The sequence below is a fragment of the Cydia pomonella genome, chromosome 4 (assembly GCF_033807575.1).
Source record: "Cydia pomonella isolate Wapato2018A chromosome 4, ilCydPomo1, whole genome shotgun sequence".
NCBI classification, from domain to species: domain Eukaryota; kingdom Metazoa; phylum Arthropoda; class Insecta; order Lepidoptera; family Tortricidae; genus Cydia; species Cydia pomonella.
The window spans coordinates 1224650-1244538 of NC_084706.1; the positions used below are offsets into that span (position 1 = coordinate 1224650).

Sequence of the window (19889 nt, forward strand, 5' to 3'; positions counted from 1 at the left end):
AACATATTTGAATCTTGCATAGCGCAAAATCGGGGTATTATATCTTTATTTTGATATATATTTTATTATTATTATTTAAACTTTATTGCATAAGTACAAGTATGACGTACAATAGGCGGACTTAATGACTTGAGGCATTCTCTACCAGTCAACCACTGGGCCAAACAGAAATTTGCTAAGGTGGGTGCAGTGTGAAAAAAATATTCCAAAATTAAATACTAAGTCTAATACTACTAAGCCAGTATACAAACTAATAGGTAATATATATAATACTTTTATAAACTACACAAATTATCATTATCAGACCTCGGACAGGGTGAGCTGTTTTAAGAGTTTGCATAATATGGACATACCTACGTAGTCATTCAATGGCAGATGTGATGTAATTGAATAACGAATTAAATTATTCTATTTAGATCTTTACATAACTAGCAAAACAAATTAATTGTATAGCAAGCCTCTTTAAATGATAAGCATATTATTTTATAAGCTGGTCTTCGTCTGCTTCTGTCAGTCAGAAATTAGAAGACGTCATAGCTAGAAACCCAGACTTAGATCTGTTTAGGGACTATGCTGAAAAAATTTCGGAAGGAACAGATGTGGACGGTATTTTAATGTACAACTTCACTCCGCTCACTTCAGTGGAAGTAGAAAGGTCTTTTTCCATCTATAAGTGGATATTAAACTCAAGAAGAAGTGCGTTGAAAATTGAAAATCTAGAAAAAATTATAGTTCTTTATTACAATAACCAATAACAAAGAAAAATTTGAATAAATAAATAATACTTACTCGTTTTGTACATAATGCACTGTCATTTTTGTTTAATTATTATTCATGAATTCTTTTTAATATTTCATCTTGAGGCATATCTATATTAACATCTACACTTGACATTAATGACGTAAAAATGGCTCACTCTGTCCGAGGTCTGATCATTATAAATACATATATAAATTAATTACATAATATACTATACAATATACATAAATATACTTCTGCATGTGTGCAGGGAAGGGGGGGGGAGGGGGGGGGGGTCCCACTAGACAGTATCTAGCAGGTGCTTGTAGAGAATTCGTTTGAAATTCAGCTTGTTTGGGGCTTGTCTGATCGTTAGAGGTCGTTATTTTATGTGAAGTTGACTGACATTAATGCTACTGTACATGTTTTACCAAATCTACTTGTTTTATGTGAGTCAAATCTAAGCGTGTTACAGAAAAGTACCCTTAGAAGGGTATTATCTAAAGCAAAGACCTGCCCAAGAACTAAATGCTGGTACAGACTTGTCGGACAAATAAAATAGTTTCATACAAATAAACAATTGTAACTATTTTATTAATTTGACGACCGGTCTGGCCTAGTGGGTGACCCTGCCTATGAAGCTGTTAGTCCCGGGTTCAAATCCTGGTAAGAGCATATATTTGTGTGATGAACACAGATATTTGTTTCTGAGTCATGGGTGTTTATATGTATTTAAGTATTTATAATTATAACATATTATATATATCGTTGTCTAGGTACCTACAACACAAGCCTTATTGAGCTTACTGTGGGGCTTAGTCAATTTGTGTAATAATGTCCTATAATATTGTTTATTTATATTTAATTTATTTAATAATGTGACACTAATTTTTACTGCCTTTTGTAAAGTATACTTTTACACAATCCAGCCGCGTTTAACGAAATAAATAAATTGTAAATAAAATCGCTACCTTTATTTGAAACAAATTATATTACGCTTTAATAAGTACTAAAGAAGATTTAAAATCATGGCTATATTTTATTATTAAAAGTTTTTGTTTTACTATTTATCAGTCAAGACCTATGTTACAGAACTTATGACCTGGCTAAGTATAATAAAAGAAGTAATACATTATAAATTTTATTTTAAATATATAATTATTTTAAGTGGAAGCCAGCTTAAATATGAGATTCGTAAAGTTACATTATACTGTTAAACACATTGTCGTTTTATAAAAATAGAAATACAGCAAGCTCTTAAATATTACACAAATATTTATTTATCCAAATTACACAAAAAAAAAACATAAGAAACTTAATACTAGATTACAGGACGATATTATAACAATTACTCTCTTAAATTATAATATAAATACTAAACTTAATACAAAATATATATATTGTCAAATAGCCATGGCTTACAACAACTTTGCAATTTCATGTGAAGCTAGTTATAGTTACGTTCTACAAGTAATTATTAGCGTTTCTGCAACGATTCTTTCAGCAATTTGTGTAGCTCATCTATTTTAGTTTTCAACACATCAATTTCTGAGACATCATTTTTCTTACTTATCACGATCTTAGCGTTTTTCACAATCTTCCTATCGAGTCTGTAATTCTGGCATCTCTCGAAACAACATCCACCACCCTCGATGTCTTCATAGTCATCACCGATTTTCCCAAGCGGCTCTGCGTGTGGTATCTCAATTATATTATCTTTGTTCGGCTTTACCAGTATCCTATATTTCGGCAAAAAGTGCGGGAATAAAGATATACGTTTTGCAAAAGGTCTCATGCACAGTGTTTTTGGTGTTATTATGCTTAAATCCTGCATCCAAGCAGGCAGACAAGCGAAGCATGCGGATGGCTTAGAGTATGGCGTGGTGTTTCCGATGAGCACACTTTCAAAATAAGATATTAATCTTACTCTAGAAACGTGTCCTACAAGTTCGGCGTCAGCTCTAATTTCTTGTGTGTCACTCACGGCCAGACCGTTGAGTAAGTTAAATAAAACAATTGGAATCATGAATACGAAAACCATGAATATAATATGGCTGGTTACTGGGAATTGACCGAATTTAATGGAACCCGCATCAAATTCTCCTGTCAACATGACAATGGTTTTAAATAGAGATCTTCCGGGATCTTCGAAGAAATCTTCTTCTTCATCTTCCTTGTCGGTTTTATTTGGGTCAGGTGCTACTTTGTCTTCGTCTTTCATCTCATTCCTGAATAATGTGTAAAAACTCAATGCAAATGCAATAATCAAAATGCAGTACCAAAGTAAAAACTTGAAAAAATTCCAAGATACTGTCTTTAGCATGACAATGTTAGTTGATAACGTCGGAAACTGACCGATTAGAAGGACCAGTTCGGCAGATGACAATAAGATAGCCACAGCAGAGAGTTGTTGCTTCGTTGACTCTGCAGCAGTATTATCACACACGATCACCGCTGTAACAAATATTAGAAAGATTTCCATCCAGTTCTCAATGCTTTGTAAATATCTCGACGGCGATACTAACAATTGAAATAATTCTCGTATGATCAAAAGTATCAATCCAATAGCCGCGCCGACATGCGTAACGACGTTCAATACTTCAATGGAACCGGATTGTTTTTTCTCCACACCATATCCTAGTATGATATAGAGAATCAAGCACAACCATAGAAGGGAATAAAACGTTATGTTGGCGTAGAAAAGGCAGCTTATCCTTTGCCACTTCAAGTAGAGAAAACTGGTTATAACTGGGTGCTTAAGGAGCGGTCTCAGTTCTTCGTTTCTCGTCATGTAAAGAAGTGCATCTGTTTCGGGGGCCAGAATCGCATCACACTCTTTGACATTATTGTTTGACGCATCGATTAAAGGAACTTTACATAGTTCGTTTTCCACAGAATTGTTAGGGTACACTAAGAAGCTGTATTTCATATGAATTTCATAGTCGTCATCGCTTGGTCGTTCCCCGTTGGTGGTGATACATTCGTCCAGGTATGTTTCCAGTGTTTTCGCATTGATATCCGCTAAAGGCGGTTCGTTGAAGGCGTTGCGCAGCCCGACGCATGCTCCGTGCCGCAGCAGCTCCAACACTGTATCGTTATCACCATTCCTAGCGGCGTAATGGAGTGCCGTGTTATTTTTATTATCAGAATAGTTGACGTTTATGTTAATTTTAGGATTTTTAAGTAATAGTTCCAAACATCCGTTAAAATCTGCTTTAGGATTGTTTGAATACGACCTCATTCCCTTTACCGTGATTTGTACTAGTGAATCGCCGTTGACTGGTTCGAATAAGGTAGATTCGTTGTCGACAAACATTTTTAGAATTTTACAGTAGCCATTTTTGCAAGCGAGTGCTACAGGTCTCATGGTCTCACCCGAACACGTGGCATTAGGGTCTGCGCCTGCGTTAAGCAACGTTTCAACTGTTCTGTCCAACCCTTTGTCTGTTGCAAACTGTAACATTGTGAATATTCCATTATTAGAAGCTAATGCTTGGCGATGGTCATTCTTTTTAACGAGCTTTGTAAAGTCGCGAATAAAGCCATTTTCATCATGCCGACTTAAATACGAGAAAAGTTTATCGACATTGATCACTTCTACCTCCGTATCGAATTTATCAACTAAATGCGGAAATGCTTCTTTTAAGAAATATCGAGCTGTTTTGCCACGTCTGTCTTTGTACGTATCAATGTCGACGGGATTTTGTGCGTAATCTATGATAAAAGTGATGACCCTTTCCAGCCCTTGTTTTGCTGCCGAATATACAGGTGTTACTCCTTTAAGGTCTGGAGCGTTCGCGTCGCACCCCGCTTTTAGTAGAAGCTCTATCATGTCTTCATAGGTGGCGAGGTCTCGCTCGCGGTCGTCTTCTAAATCTTCTATTTTCTTTATTGCCATCAGCAAAGCCGTATTTCCTTTGCTTCTGATGTTGACGTCAATTCTGTCATCGTCCAGCAATAGTTTCAGCGCTTCAATATTGCCATATTCAACGGCAAAATGTATAGGAGCACAGGCATGGGTTTCGTTAACTCTGTTGACTTGGACTTCGTGCTGAAGTAACAGTTTAACGAATTCGTTTTTGTTCGGTTCCGTTATAGCTAGCTCGAGGCAGGTCTTATGGTCGGGGTAGGGGTTAACAAATTCGAGATCGACAGCCCCGTAGCTCACTAGTTTCTTGAAAGTGGGGAAGTCGTTGGTGCGCAGGGCCGTCCTGAGCTGGGTCTGTGGGTCGGCGCCGAACAGCGAGCTCCCGCGGGACAGCTGTCGGGAGTTCATCTCGTACGTGTCGCGCGGCATCGCTCACGCCTCACACACTGGCATCTGGAACGACAGATACAACTTTTTATACCTAATAATTGATCGGACCATTATCTTATTGAGCTAAACTGTTTCGATACGTTTTAGTGTAGTATTACAATTACAACCGCTCGTTACACCGATTGTTTAATTGGATTTAATTCGACACGACACATCTGGTAAACTTTCACATGGTTGCAATACAATACGCTGCCACTAAAGGTCTTTACTAAAGGTTCGTTAATTTGTTGATTCAACGAAGTTTTAATGAAAAATGCTAAAATGTTGTACAAACATTCATGAGAAGTGACCGTGACGTTCTGAGGCGGGATCGTTAGTCGTCTATAATCTTTTGTAGAATGTGCTAACAACGGCTGTACACTAAATATTAACACTTCTTTGAAATATTCGTTGTTAGTTTATTAACTGTTTTCTACATTGCCTTAACTTAATGTCAACTTAAAGTGCAAACGATTTCAGAAACATAATCGCAGATACTTGTAAAATTAGCTTTCTTATCAAATGAAAATAAATCAACTCTCATTCAAAATATCGGCGGCGAACAAAACATGTAGATACTTTTATCTTTAAGGGGTCGAATACAAATGAAATTACTTCCAGCAAATTAACGAATGCTTTATTCTCCGGCCGGTCTCGGGTGATTAATCAGTCGTCTAAAAGTCAGTTATCCGCCGTGACTACGAGCAGGTGGCACCGCCGAACACAATGCAGTATCTCTCGCATGAATCTGATGAAAGCAACCGTACATACAATCACACGTACGTTGGTCACAAGTGTACATCTATAGTTTCGGTTATCGTTTATCAAATATAAAATATTGTGAAATAAGTTGAATGTTTCATAGTTTTTAATTCCCTTTTGTTTGTCAGTGAGCTTTAGCGTAAATTTCACGAATAATATCTTCTAATATTATTTACCTACCATTTACTTAATCTTACTTAAATTTCAGCTTTATGTGTAGACCAAAACTGGCCTTTGACTCCATACAATACATACGTTTAATCTCATGTTTAATCCTTAATCCCGTTGAGTCAAATCGTAAATGAGCCGTCAAGTTTAGGTTTTTCAAATACCAAATCACAGTTTAAAGTATAAAACTCGAAATCGTTTAGTGCAATACCCGAACATGTGCAACACCTCATCGCCCGACGATGACCGAGCACTTGTATTGTTTGCAGCGGCCACTTATTGCCTCTTTGAACTTTTCATTTCATCTTCATCTTGAACCATATGGCATGTTGAAGCGAGAACTTCGTACTGTTTGGTTACGTTATATTTTCATTTATGCCTGCTTCTTTTAAAATATCAAACAGACTAAAAATACAATAGAAAATTTTAAACTATGAAATCTACAAAAATCGTACTACAAGGCTCGCTCGCTGTCGATGTAATTGAGATAAAAGGTAACAACCCGCGCGACGGCCATATCTTCCGTCGAAAGTTTCGAGCGGCACGCCGTATCCTTGGTCTCCTTCCAATTTCCTGGCTTTTCTAATTTTCCTCTTAAAACATAAATGTAACTAGTGTTAACATTTAAAATTCCTTTGACGTCTATTGACGTACACTCCGGCCCTGTCCTGTCGCCTGGAATGGTATCTACATAATAAATATTTGAAAATATTGAGTCAAAAAGGAAGTTACTTCTAAAACTGTACTGTATAGACGTATAACCTGTTGAGGAGTTAATCCATTTAAAACCACCTGCAGTCATCAATTTCATTTGAAACGAAACATGACTTATGAAATCGAAACAATGCAGCAAAAAGGTCAAGTATCTGATATTGACAGACCTGTGGCTAGCCTTTGCTTCACGAAGGACACGTTTAAATGTCTTTGGGACTTGCATAATCCATTTCAAATGCCGTTACGAATAATTTGATTTGGTGGGATCTTGATAGTACACCTACACACTAGACAGTACGAAATTCTTAAGTGGAAGAGCATTTGGCTCTAACAAATCCCATTAGCGTATTGTTATCGACTTTATCGGCCGTTCACGTCATAATGCGCTGATAATCTATTCGCCTTATTGTATCTATTCATTACCATGTTTGGATAGCAATTGTTAAGATATTACTTAAATCTTGATATGATAATCTGTATGGAATCTGTATTCACATTCCAAATTTAGTCACAGGGGCTGTGCTCTCACCGGAAGTAATACATATTATCATTATAATTTAAGAGGATACATTAGTGGTAATTTTTTCCATACAAACATTCTCGAAATTTTTCTCTTTGAATTTTAGCCCTAAGTGAATAATTGTTTGTGTTGTTTATTGATATTTTTGTTTTTATAAGCTCTAGGTTACTTCAAACAGCGCTAAAAACGGCCCAATAAAGGCGCCGTAAACAGACGCCTAGCATACATAATCGGCAATAATGAACACAAAAGTCAAAATGGTCATACACAGATACTTTCTTTCTCATTGCGTTCCCAACATTTTGTTACGATTGATTAAGTTTTGGAGCAGGAAAATGTTAGAAAAAAACCTCGATTTCAGATTATTTTACGCAGGATTTTTCGCCTTAGCTGCAGTTGTCCTTATCGCACTAAATTTAGGAGCCGCTCCCGTCAGCGCGACGGAGATATTTACCTAAAACTCCCAAATCTGAGAAGGAGCTCAGCTGGTATTTCCTCTTAAGGTGCCGTGAATTCAGGTCCCTCTCTAAACGCAGCTCGCTTTGAATTATTTTAACAAAAAAAAAGGTAATCGATTTCGATCAAAAATAAAATTACGCATTTTGAAGCAATTTTCATCTCTTGTGCAAAAATAGTTACAAATTTTGAATGGTGCATCTTACACCTATTCTATATGGAGCGAAAGTCGTCAGGTGAGAATACGTTTGTGCCATATGCCACTTAGATTGGTTTGTATGAGAGCGCAAAAAAGGAAAAAAATATTTCTCGATAAGTTTTACATTTTGGTAATATTGAACTTATATTCATGTTTGGAATTAATTAAGTTACGAGAGAAAGGCCTCTAAATTGCTATTCATATTAGTTGACAACCGTTAACCGTATTATGTTGTAAAAAAGCGCTACGATTTTTCAAAAACTACTGACTGAACCCACTACACCTTAATAAACTTCTGTTTACGATACGCTCTAATGATAGTTCTTCGCTTTTTTCTGTCTTAACCATGGACGAGGAGCAAGTCAGTTACCTATCCTAGAGACACATTTTCGTCGCGTATGCAATTACCAGCTTTGATAAGTTATTTTAAATTACCACATTGTTGTACCGGACAGCATCAAATGATGCGTGGCGCAGATGTAATACTCAAAACGATGTAGTTTTTTTTAAGCAAGCACTCCCTGAGAAGTCACAAAATCCCTGTTTATATTATTCGTGACGAGAAATCCAATTACGATTACCATTAAATTGTGATCAAGAGCCCTCGAGAGCCCGCATGTTTATTCAATCAGAACTTTCAACAGTTGGCCGTGGAATCACGAGCGGCTCCGCTACCACGGGAGTTATAATGAGAGGGCGATTGTTCCGAATTTCTCCTAGACCATTAAATTAATACTACTCACGTGCCTCTCGGTTGCTACTAACGAGTAATTGGACCGATTTACGCACAGCATTATGTTATTTTTTAACTATGACAGCACATGCAAGTCTGAACCTTGAGAACAGGAGAACGTAAAAAACATTGGTAATTTTTGCTTGAACGAATAAAAACGGTTCATTTGGATTTTATAGCAGTATAATTGTTGTTAGTGCAGCGTTGATGAATCGATGAGATACTATGTGCTCTGTTGTTTTACAATTTGCATACTAAGCACCCACATGTGTGGTTGTAAAACCTGTTAACTATCAATATTAAATGGGAGTCATTTGTTGTATATTAAAACCTGGGTGATTCACTTCTCTTAAGTAATATAGGTAAATATAAAACCGTGAATATTTTGCGTAATCTTCTTGTGTTCCACGGTATTAATTCGCTACACTGGTCGGCTTTGTTAGGATAATATTTGTTTTCGGTTTTGCTGGTTAAGTAGACGGCGATCCGGTGACTAACCATTGCTCTGGGATTACGTAGTATTTCAAATATTAATACTGAAATAGACTTCGTTTTCCTTCCGGTTATTTGCGTGTCTTAAAAGGAGTTTAAAGTGTTGTCTATTATTGCGCATTTTAACTAGGTTCCTTCTGCATAATCTAGTCTCCCAGTGTCTCATTCATAACCTTATTAAAATATATAAAAAAAACGGTCAAGTGCGAGTTAGTTGGGAATGGTTTTTTTTTTCACGTTGTGCCCGGGTATGTCCTGAAACTACGTCCAAAAGAGATGTATGGGCACTGTGAATGTCATCTCGCTTTGTGTGGTAGGGCACAGCCAGTGGATGTCATTCCAGATCTAGAGCAGAGCCCAACTGGGCCCAACCTTACAGAAAACCGCAGCCAAATAACACTAGACCCTACTCATAGTGTTGTGTACCTGCCGGTGAGTAAGATTGCCAGAGCTCAACGAAAGCAGCATAGCATTTCATGAATAACTACTGATTATTGACCTCTATATCTTGCGCTATTTTTCGCCCTTAGTAAGGTATTTAATTTGATGATTCATCCAATCTTCTCAAGTATCGGCTGCAACGCCATTACTAAGAGATGCGTCGATATGTCCATAATATTACTATAAATAAATAAAAGGGCCTCGCTGGTACAGTCACCATCAGATATATCGGAGCGGCTAAGGTGCCCACAAATATCTGAGCACGCCTCTATTGTCAAGGCGTTAGAGTGCATATTCAGATATTTTTGAACAGCTCGGCCGCTCCGATATATCTGATGGCGATTGTACTTAGGCCGAACGATATTTATCTATCAGTAGCCACTTTCATTCGCTTAGCCAACGTGTTTATATAACACGTCATAGTTGTTTGATTTATCTCTTAAGTCTAAACGATGTTTAATTCCGTGTTATGAAAAATATTATTTAGGTATTTCTTTACGTACCTTTTTATTTTTACTATAAATCGTGTCATTCACAAAGGCGCGTGCCTTGACTTGTAATGTATCTTGTTACTCGTATTAAGGGTTAGATTTGACAAAACTTCGCGTCGTCGTGGATGACACGAACTATATTCATTCTCTTCTTTTTATATTATGTGCAGTCCTTTTATTTTGCTAATAAGGCAATCTGTCTTAGATGATCGAATCTAGTTACATTTATGCTAGACATCCTTATTAATCGTAATTATCAGTGGGGTTATAATTTTTTTATCACATAGATGTTTGACAGCTGTCATCTCAATACAATTTTGCGTTTGAAGGTTATGACAGCTAATAATAAGCTGTCATCGTACCCAAGCTATGTGATAAATATTATAACTATGAGAGGCTGCAGATTGTATGTTGCAGATACTATGACCCCACTACGGCTAGAGATCCCATACAGGGATAAGTTCGCCTTTGTTGTATTTAATTTACTCTGTAACTGTGTTTTTCGGGTTTTTATTTCTATGTACAATAAAGTATATACATACATAAATACATACATACTATGTAGCTGCCTTAGATAGTAACAGAGAAATGATTTATTACATTTTTATACGGTTAAATATACAGTCAGCAAAACTATATACACATTCGTTCGTTTTTCAGTAATTCGTTTGCGTTTAAAGTTGCCATAAACCATAAGTGTTGTATTACCACACGTTCAACCTTCTTCACGCTGGATCCCTTTGTTAAAATTCGTTGTACGTAAAAAGTTGAATGGTACATGCAATTAGGCTCTTCCGTTGTTTCTCCACGGTATCTGTAAGCGGGTTTTATCTCGGCTACCGGTCTGTGCTGTGCTCTACGCCCTAATTGTCCAACACGCCTCCAAACCGCTGTGGAATTGCTTCTATAAATTAACAAAATCTAAAGGTGTAGTTGGCAGCCGAATTAAATATTTTCTTTTTCTTTCTTGAAGTGTTGATGCTTACGTTATTGAATGGTCTTGGCACGAATTTGACACCAAGAGAATTGGGATTGTGATAATGATGAATATAAAAAAAAGGTTAAAAAAGTAATACACTAAATGAAATACAGGGCCGAGGGTGGCCAAAAATATATTAACAGAATTTTTTACTCTTTTTGTTGATAGTTTTGAATAGAAATGAGAATACTTTTGTTTTAGTTAAATTAAACGCTTGTATCAAAAATGAAATTTGTGACTTAAAAACTTATTTTTATTTAATTCAATAAGAAAAAATATTCATTTATTTACCGCTGTTCTCTATTTACATTAAGTTTGATTCAAAGTAACTCGCTGCTTTCTATCACCTGCTCGTATAAGTGATTATACTCATATCAGAGGTATATTTGGTGATTTACCCACCGAGGAAGTGAAAGCCTACGTCTAAATTAATATAATAATCTTATGCCAACGAGTGCACGTTTCGTACAAATTACAGCAGAAACGTGATTCAATACGATTCCGTAATTTAGTTATTCGGAAGCAGCGCTGGTGGCCTAGTAGTAAGAGCGTGCGACTTGCAATCCGGAGGTCGCGGGTTCAAACCCCGGCTCGTACCAATGAGTTTTTCGGAACTTATGTACGAAATATCATTTGATATTTGCCAGTCGCTTTTCGGTGAAGGAAAAACATCGTGAGGAAACCGGACTAATCCCAACAAGGCCTAGTTTACCCTCTGGGTTGGAAGGTCAGATGGCAGTCGCTTTCGTAAAAACTAGTGCCTACGCCAAATCTTGGGATTAGTTGTCAAGCGGACCCCAGGCTCCCATGAGCCGAGGCAAAATGCCGGGACAACGCGAGGAAGAAGAGTTATTCGGAAGCACGCTTAACGAGCATTTCAAAAGTAACTTATACATGAAATTGTTCATTTTTTATTTTACTATTTTATTTATCGCTATCTTGGCGTTGTACGGTCAGCACCAAAAGTAGCGGATGAAACAACGCGCTAAAAGTATCTGTCAACCTCAAATACTCTTCCAAATAGTGATACATTTCTACAGTTTTCGTTCAAAATAGCATAGTCAATTGTTCTACAAACATAAAGATTTATCTCTTTATGTTAAGCTACAGAGAATTGTATAAGCTCGACCGGGATAAATGCAACTATGGACTTATTGCGTCTATTTGAGTTCCTATTGAAACAATTCGAATTACAAGAGCTCCAATCGTATTCGAGAAATAACGAAATAGACGCAATAATCTCACAGCCTTATTGAGCTTACTATTTGACTAGATTTATTTATAACATATGTTAAAATTTGGAGTATATTTGATATTTCACCGACACCTGTAAATTTTCTACCGCTTTACGCTTTAAAAGTTGAATGTCCAATTCGTCCTTTATGTTTTCTATGTATTTAATGAAAGCTACTGCAATTGTTTTCAATATTATTAACCAAATAAAACTGTGGTTTTTTGCTCCAGTCATGGGATGAATGGCGCCATTCATTTTCAAACTAACAAATATCAATGAAAAATTAAACTTAAGCAGTTCTTTGGCTCTTGTTTATGGTAAAATGTTGCCAGCGATTAAAAACTGATGGTAAATACTTGTTTTACAGGATGTGTCTATACCATCCCATTACTGGTGCCTCTTCCTTTAAAGGGGTGTTTACTATATAAGAGTTAGGAGTGAAACACACATACAAATTTTTAAAAGCTCCTAAGTGTTATAATTCACGTAATTAAACAATAAAAAACAATTAAATAAGACTCTAACGAAGGGACATAGCTGTTGATATACGAGTATGTACATCAAATAGTGTCAAAATATTTTTCAATAATGTTAATTATACGTTTGTATATAAATGCTGTTTCGCGCGGTCGTCCACTTTCGACTTAAACGAGAAAACAAACGTGATCGTAAAATACCTACTGTTTTAGTTTAAATCGATGGAGTCATCTCTAAAGTAAAGTTGGTTCATTAGTCTTATTAGCTATGCGTTAGTCTGCTTGTTGACTACCGTTTAATGACCGTGACCACGCCTTTGCTGGGCCTAACTAACGTATGAAGTAACTTGACTGTAGCCGCCGTGCAGGTCAGGATCTCGACGACTTAAATAAAACTTCGATTTATAATGAAGCGAAGTATAATCTTCCAAAGGGTACTGGTTTACAAGGGTTCTTGTCAAAACGGTTCAATGTAGAAAAGCGGGTGTTGATAGTATGGAGGATGATGAAAGAGTGATTTGCAATATATGATCAGTACAAAAAGGTAGTTTAAATTTAGATGTTTCTAATTGGCCGCGATACAGAGTATGTGGAGCGCTCCTATTGGTGCTTTTAAAAAGCCTCCGAATACTAGCCGAGCCCGACGGCTGCGTTTAGCTACTGCATTGATTTTTATATAATAATAAGTTGCAGTCGCAACATTGACTAAACATCGATAATAAATAAGATTTTGTTTGCTATAGTTACATGATACGAGAGCGAGCTTTACGAATAAACGACCTCAAAATGTTTTTTTTTTTTTTCATATATGAGGCCTAGTAATTTTGAGTTCAGATTTTATACCACATACGCAATCCTGCGACTTTTGTCCTACAGACTTCCTGTATTACGTGGTATTACTTTATCAGTCAAGCAGATGGCTACTTCCCTATTCGTAAGCTGTAGTTATAAAAAATTCTAAAATATATATTTTTGTCAGCGATGGTTCTCTGCTGGTGGTAAAATATTCATTGCGGGCACCTAATATGTCACTCATTGGCATCTAGTAATTTAACTACTATTGCAAACGTAGTCTTTACGATTAGCCATCGTAGATAGACCAGGGTGTCTAGCCAAGATGCCAATCGTTTGCGCCTTAGAAAACGAAACTGTAATATCTCTCTATCACTCTTCCATATTAGTGCGACAGAGAGACATGAGCGTATCGTTCGTTACGGCCTTACGGTATAAACGATTGGCATCTTGGCTAGGCTCCCAGTTTACCCTATCGATGTGACTCGTGTCAATTATGTATCGTAATTTTTATTATTCAAAAGTGTCAATTTAAGCAAATCTGTGACTGGCGGTGATTCATGCGTGGGTACACCGGCTTTTTGGATATCAATGAAACATTATAATATATATGTGCAAATATTGAGCTCTCTGAGTCAACTTGCTTGCATCTAGATTGCCTTGACCCACGAATTATGATGCTATCTTAGTGCAAGGAGATTATACTCGTATGCGTTTTGCTAAATCCTTATTATTGAAATTTGTATACATTTACCTCACCGCACAAACTATATACTTCCTGTTGTCATAAATTATTTGACTCGGTGATGTACCTATCCTCTTCAGTTTACGATTACTTAGTACCTAGTTGTAGTAGTAGAATTTACATTATACCTAATTATTTTATACTGTCACATCTTATGTAAAAATAGGTTAATATCTCTGTACCCCTGGTGTAAATTTATTCTATAGCGAAACGTGACGTCTCATTTTGTATGGGATTTTGAGTTTCCAAAACGTCCAGCTTGGCGCGCTGTTTCTAAATCCCATACAAAATGAGACTTAACGCAAACGCGTATGTCACGGCACGCTATCGAATAAATTTAAACTAGGGATTCAGGTTTTCTTATTTAAAAAAATGTGTTATATACTGTTATTTGCTTGATTACGTTAAAACTAAGTATAATATCATTAAAGTAAATCATATCATAAAAGAAGCCCTAAGATTGTACGAAGTATTTACTTAAATTCAAAGAAAATATTTTCGTTAATATTATAAGTAGTAGCAACAAACTAGTTTACGTTAATGTTCTTAATTATGTTTACATTAACTTTAACGGTTAACTTTAGTTTCCATGTAAATAAATTAGAAGGATTAATGAGGCACAGCCTTAATGTCACAAAACATCAAATTTCACGTATACTTTTCTTGGAATATAATGCGTAAAGAAGATTTTATGTTTATGTTCAAATCGTGACATGCCATCTGCCATGAGGCCAAAACCTTTATACGAGTATTATTATGATGAATGTATAGATATATATCAGTACAGTAATAGAGCATCAGCGGCGTGCAAGTAACCGTTTCTAGACATCCGGTGCTTGACCAACTAAACAGAAAAAAGCCTTCCGTTCCACACATTTCCATTTCAAAACGCATAACCAACTTAGAAATGTAAGAGGCTTTTTGTCATCTTTGTACTTGCTTCATTTGCTTTACAGTTGGCAAAGAGTCGAGTCGTTTACTGTTTGTTCTTCTTCAACTTAATGTTTGATTTTGGAAGTCTCAGTATATCTTTCGGCGAACTATTGAGCGAGCTTCAGCTTGGGTAAAAATTATTTCGTATGTCCGAATCGCATCGATTCCGTTTTTTTTTAATTGCGGAGCAACGGGGTTTGCGATCTCCACAGCTTACAGCACCTTACCAACTTAGTATATAGCTATGTGTTTTTCAATTTCAAAAATAAAAACACAAATACGAATTTCGAATGTGAAAAAGAGTTGAGACATGATGTTTATATTAAGAATGTTAAGAGCGGAAGTTGTATTAATGGCGTTATTTCAAATTAAGTCTGTATACTAAGTACTTAATAGCTCATAAAAATCGAGCAATCTGCAGTTCCATTTATGACACCCTGAAGTGGAGTAGGTACGAGAGAGCGTCAATACTCTGAGCTATTTCGAACCGCTGGACCGGCGCAACTCCGGTACTTGTGATTAACAGTTTTTGCTGTGATCTTTGCTGTTTTATTCTTATTATGAACTAGAACACTTTCTGATACGGCTGTTGTTACGCACGTCGGAGATTTGACATAATCACCTTTTTACATCGTTGGATTGATATCAAAACCCGGTGAAGTCGATTTTCTAAACAGGTTTTTGAAATTAAAACACGAGCGCTTCAAAATTATATCCATGTTAACGTGTTTATATCTATATTGTGTAGTGTAATAGGAGGACGGTCGGGTTTAGTAAGTTTAATAATAAAAAAATAAACAAAATACGTTCGTTATCTTTCTAGTTTTGCAAGTATACCTAACTAGTACTCAGTAGTAGTATAGTTAGTGTAACATTGTTAACTATATTGTACTCAAATTTTCGGGCTTATTGACACATCCAAAACAGTACAAGCAGTCGGTCACTTGTCACGAGGCGATAAGTAATTTCTGCCAAATTGCGTCCGTATTCAAGAAACCGTTCACCGAGTGTATATGGAAGTCGATAATTTATTGAAGGAGCCGTGTGCATACATTAAGGTGTAAGAATCAGCCGGAGATCCCTATTAGGCGCAACGAAGCCGGGACGTGTAGGCGAATGTCGTCATCATTTTATCAATATTGCCGTCGGTGTTTGGATATAAGAGTCCACAGTTATTGAATATGGAAATATGCAGATCGTCTTTCCTTCCCGCCAGTAATATAATCTGCGACGCGAAAACCGGACTGCAGTCATGCGGTCAACTTGGAAATACAAAAGGTTGTAAAAGTAGAGTGCTTATGTTTTAGATACGCATACTAGGTACATCCTCTCTTTCATTCGTTATGCATATTTTAATAGTTGTTTCACACATAATTTTCGTTTTAAACTTAACAAACAGGCTGCCGACCAGTTTGAGCACGTTAGATAACAGTATTTGAGGTTGACCAGTAAACGGGTATATGATTAAACTGATTTTTATTGATGATATGCGCCTGCACATGAGGTCGTCGCGGGTCGCATCGCGTCCGTCAACTTCAGTTTTTCAATAGTTTTTGTGCAGTTATCTGACCATCAATAATCTAGACATGACCTCGGTTTCACCTACGCTTTATTACGTAGCATGATCATTATTTGAATGCATTTGTTCAATATCGTTATTAGTCATTCATATTTTTTGGGTCAATAATATTTGGGATTTGTCGCCATACTTTTTACCGTACAAACTTCTACCATCCTTTAATTTACGCGATTTTTTAAGAGCGTTTGTCCTTCTCAGGGACAATTCAATAACCATATACTTAAATTAAAAAAGTTACGCAGTTAAAAGCCAAACAAACCTACTTTCGCGTTCATAATATTACGGAATGTCCTAGCCTAGTCAAACTCAGGTAAACTGTTTGCAATATACAGACTTTCATTCACAGGAAAACCAGTTCTAGCACTTTCAATACCTATCCAGCCTACACGCTTGCATTGCTAAACACGCATTTGCAACGAAACGACTCGAGTTCATTGTTTGAAAACAAATATACAGGCCTTCATCGGATATGCGTCTGCCTGTTACATTTTAACTTGTGACAATTTATCAATTACTCTCATAGTGACACAACTTCCCGTGCTGTACCGAGTCCTCATCATTGTGAGTGACGTCATCTGGCCGACCTTGTCTGAGGGCTTGACGGTACACATGTGATGAACTCTTTTGAGTGTTTACACCCACAGTATGTTTTATGTTTTGACCGAATATGACATCGAAATCGAACGACTCTACGTTGTGTTTACGGCGTTGCAAAACAGACATAATTTAGTTTAGTCTATCCTTTCGGTTAGACTGGATTTGATTAATATGGAATACAGTCTAAATCTGAGATTAAGCGTTAAAATTAAGTACATGGAATAATATGGCCTAAACTCTTAATCTTTTTTGATATTTATAGGCTTGGGCGTAAACAAAAAAAAACAATAACTATAAGTTTCCCGAATACCTACTCGCTAACGTCGTCCGTGTGTCCCGTGCCCACTTTATAGAAAAGTTTACGTTATCTTTCTCAATTAAAAATGGACATGATTTGGCAACTCGAAATACTAATCCCAATAAACTGAATTTTCTGGAATGACATTTGATAGGTACCCTGAGTATTCAAATCGATAAACACTGGACAGTAGGTTGCGAGGGTTTCAAATTGCAGTGTACAAATAATAATACGTCAACAAACTTATTGGCTAATACCACTTCGTTGTATTAATAGGTATGTCGGGTATTTTGTACTTGCTCGGTAACCCACCTGAATTTTCACAATATTTCACTGTTCACAATCACTTGATCACTGTTCACTTGCTCGCATGGCGGTGCGCGCGCGCCGACCTGATTCGTCGGAGTGAGCGCCGTGGGCGCTGATCCTGCCACCGCCGCCAATTACCGGCCATGCTGCTTTAATGACCGTCTCGTCGCTAATGGTCAGCTTTACTCATTAACAAAAAACTTTGTTTTTGTTATGATGTTTGTTTCACTTTGTTGAAATCAAAAATTAACATCAAACTTATTCGCAAATGAACAAAACTACTTAATTACTTTGTTAATACTTCTGTTATGGGTTCGTATGGCAGTATATTATTTTATTAAACAAGGATTATCATGAAAGATTTAGTGACATTATTTGCCAGTCACATTTCTTTCTTATATCTTAAAGATAGAACCTTAGTTTTTGCAGTAGGCGGAGCGTATTGTTGTTAATTCGTAGGCGTTACCCCTGGCAGTGGCGTCACAACCTCAAGGTTACGTTACTCATTGCACGGATTAATAAGTCGAATGCTTTTCTTACATAAACAGAGAATCTTTGTAAGCTACTTATACTTGTTCTACAGGATACTTGTTTTATTCAAATGAATCAGTGAGCCTTTCTGACATACGTGAGATAAGAACCGATGCGGAGATTATCACTGATTCATTGTCAATTTTTTTAATAAAAGGTGCTATTTCAGAAGCGAGGAAGGAAGGAAGTATATAGCTTAAGAAGATCTACCTAGTTGTCATTTATTATTTTCAATCCAAAGGTAAAAATAATGGAGCACCAATATAGTTCAGAGATTATACGGTGTATTCGAATATCTGCTTTTAAATTAAAGTTAGATAGGTTCTTATACCTATACTTGGTACACGAAGACGACTAGCAGGCCAACTCGAACGTACATTGGCATCATAATGATATCTGAATGATGTTATTTCTGCGTCTCGCCCGCGCCAGTACATGTACGAGCGAAATGCACGATAATGTCAGTGTACGTTCGAATTGGCCTGTAAGGCCAACATTGTTAGACTAAACAAAAGTAGAGTAACTAAGCATGCAATTGTAGTTGACGAAAGGCCAAGGAAGATTTACAATTAGAAAGAAAGAAAGAAAATACATTTATTTAAGTACCATCATAATTTGTACAAAAATTTGAACAATACTATAATATTACTACTATTTATTTCTACAATCAAGGGTCAGTATCATGAAAGCTTTGTAACTTGTCGTATAAGCAACATATTAGTATTATATAGTTGCCCTAGTGAAAAGAGGTACAAGTCTAGCGCAGCTCTGGTGAAAAATGGTGTAACACTTGTAATCTCTTTCACCTGAGCTACGTAAACGTGTACTCCTTTTTACTAGAGCCACCGCGGTGGGAAACAGCAAATCTGACATATCATATGACATCCATCTCATTGTGCCGAATTAGTGCGTCCTGTAAGATTGCTACCGCCATTACCTGTAACCTACTTACAGAGTCACACGAGCCTAGCTGCCGCCATCTCATATTTTAAGAATACATTCTGAAATAACATAAACATTAAAGTAACATATATATATAAATGTCTGGTAGTTTTTCTGCTACAATTGTAATGCAATGAAAATAGATCGAGTAGAAGTTTAGAAAACTTCTATATATGTTACGTACACGAAATAATAAACTAGTGGATATGAAATGACTAGTAATGAAAACCAGTGTTTGGAACAGAATAAAGAAATAAAAAGAGCTCGAAAAATAAGAAGAGGTTTAAAAACAGTACCGTGGCGAACGAAACGCAACTGTCACGGTCGCACTAATATGGAAGAGTGATAGAGAGAGATGACTACGCTACGCTACGGAGCGTTACCGATTGTAACGTTGGCTACTCGACCTGGTCAGTGAGATAAAGTTACTTATGATTCCCTCGTGGATTTTTATAGCTAATCT

At 36.6% G+C, this 19889-nt stretch overlaps 2 protein-coding genes across 4 annotated transcripts in view; one reads left to right on the top strand and one right to left on the bottom strand.

Moving 5' to 3' along the window:
- The window catches only part of LOC133516821 (gamma-tubulin complex component 2 homolog), a 49502-nt gene that overhangs the window by 1945 nt on the left and 27668 nt on the right, over positions 1–19889 (top strand). The window lies entirely within an intron of this gene.
- Positions 1867–18104, bottom strand: LOC133516814 (transient receptor potential cation channel protein painless-like). Its single transcript, XM_061849790.1, has 2 exons — positions 17957–18104; positions 1867–5059 (listed from the first exon to the last, which is right to left on the bottom strand). Exon 2 carries the CDS (start codon positions 5033–5035, stop codon positions 2216–2218), a length of 2820 nt encoding a protein of 939 aa, XP_061705774.1. The 5' UTR covers positions 5036–5059; positions 17957–18104; the 3' UTR covers positions 1867–2215.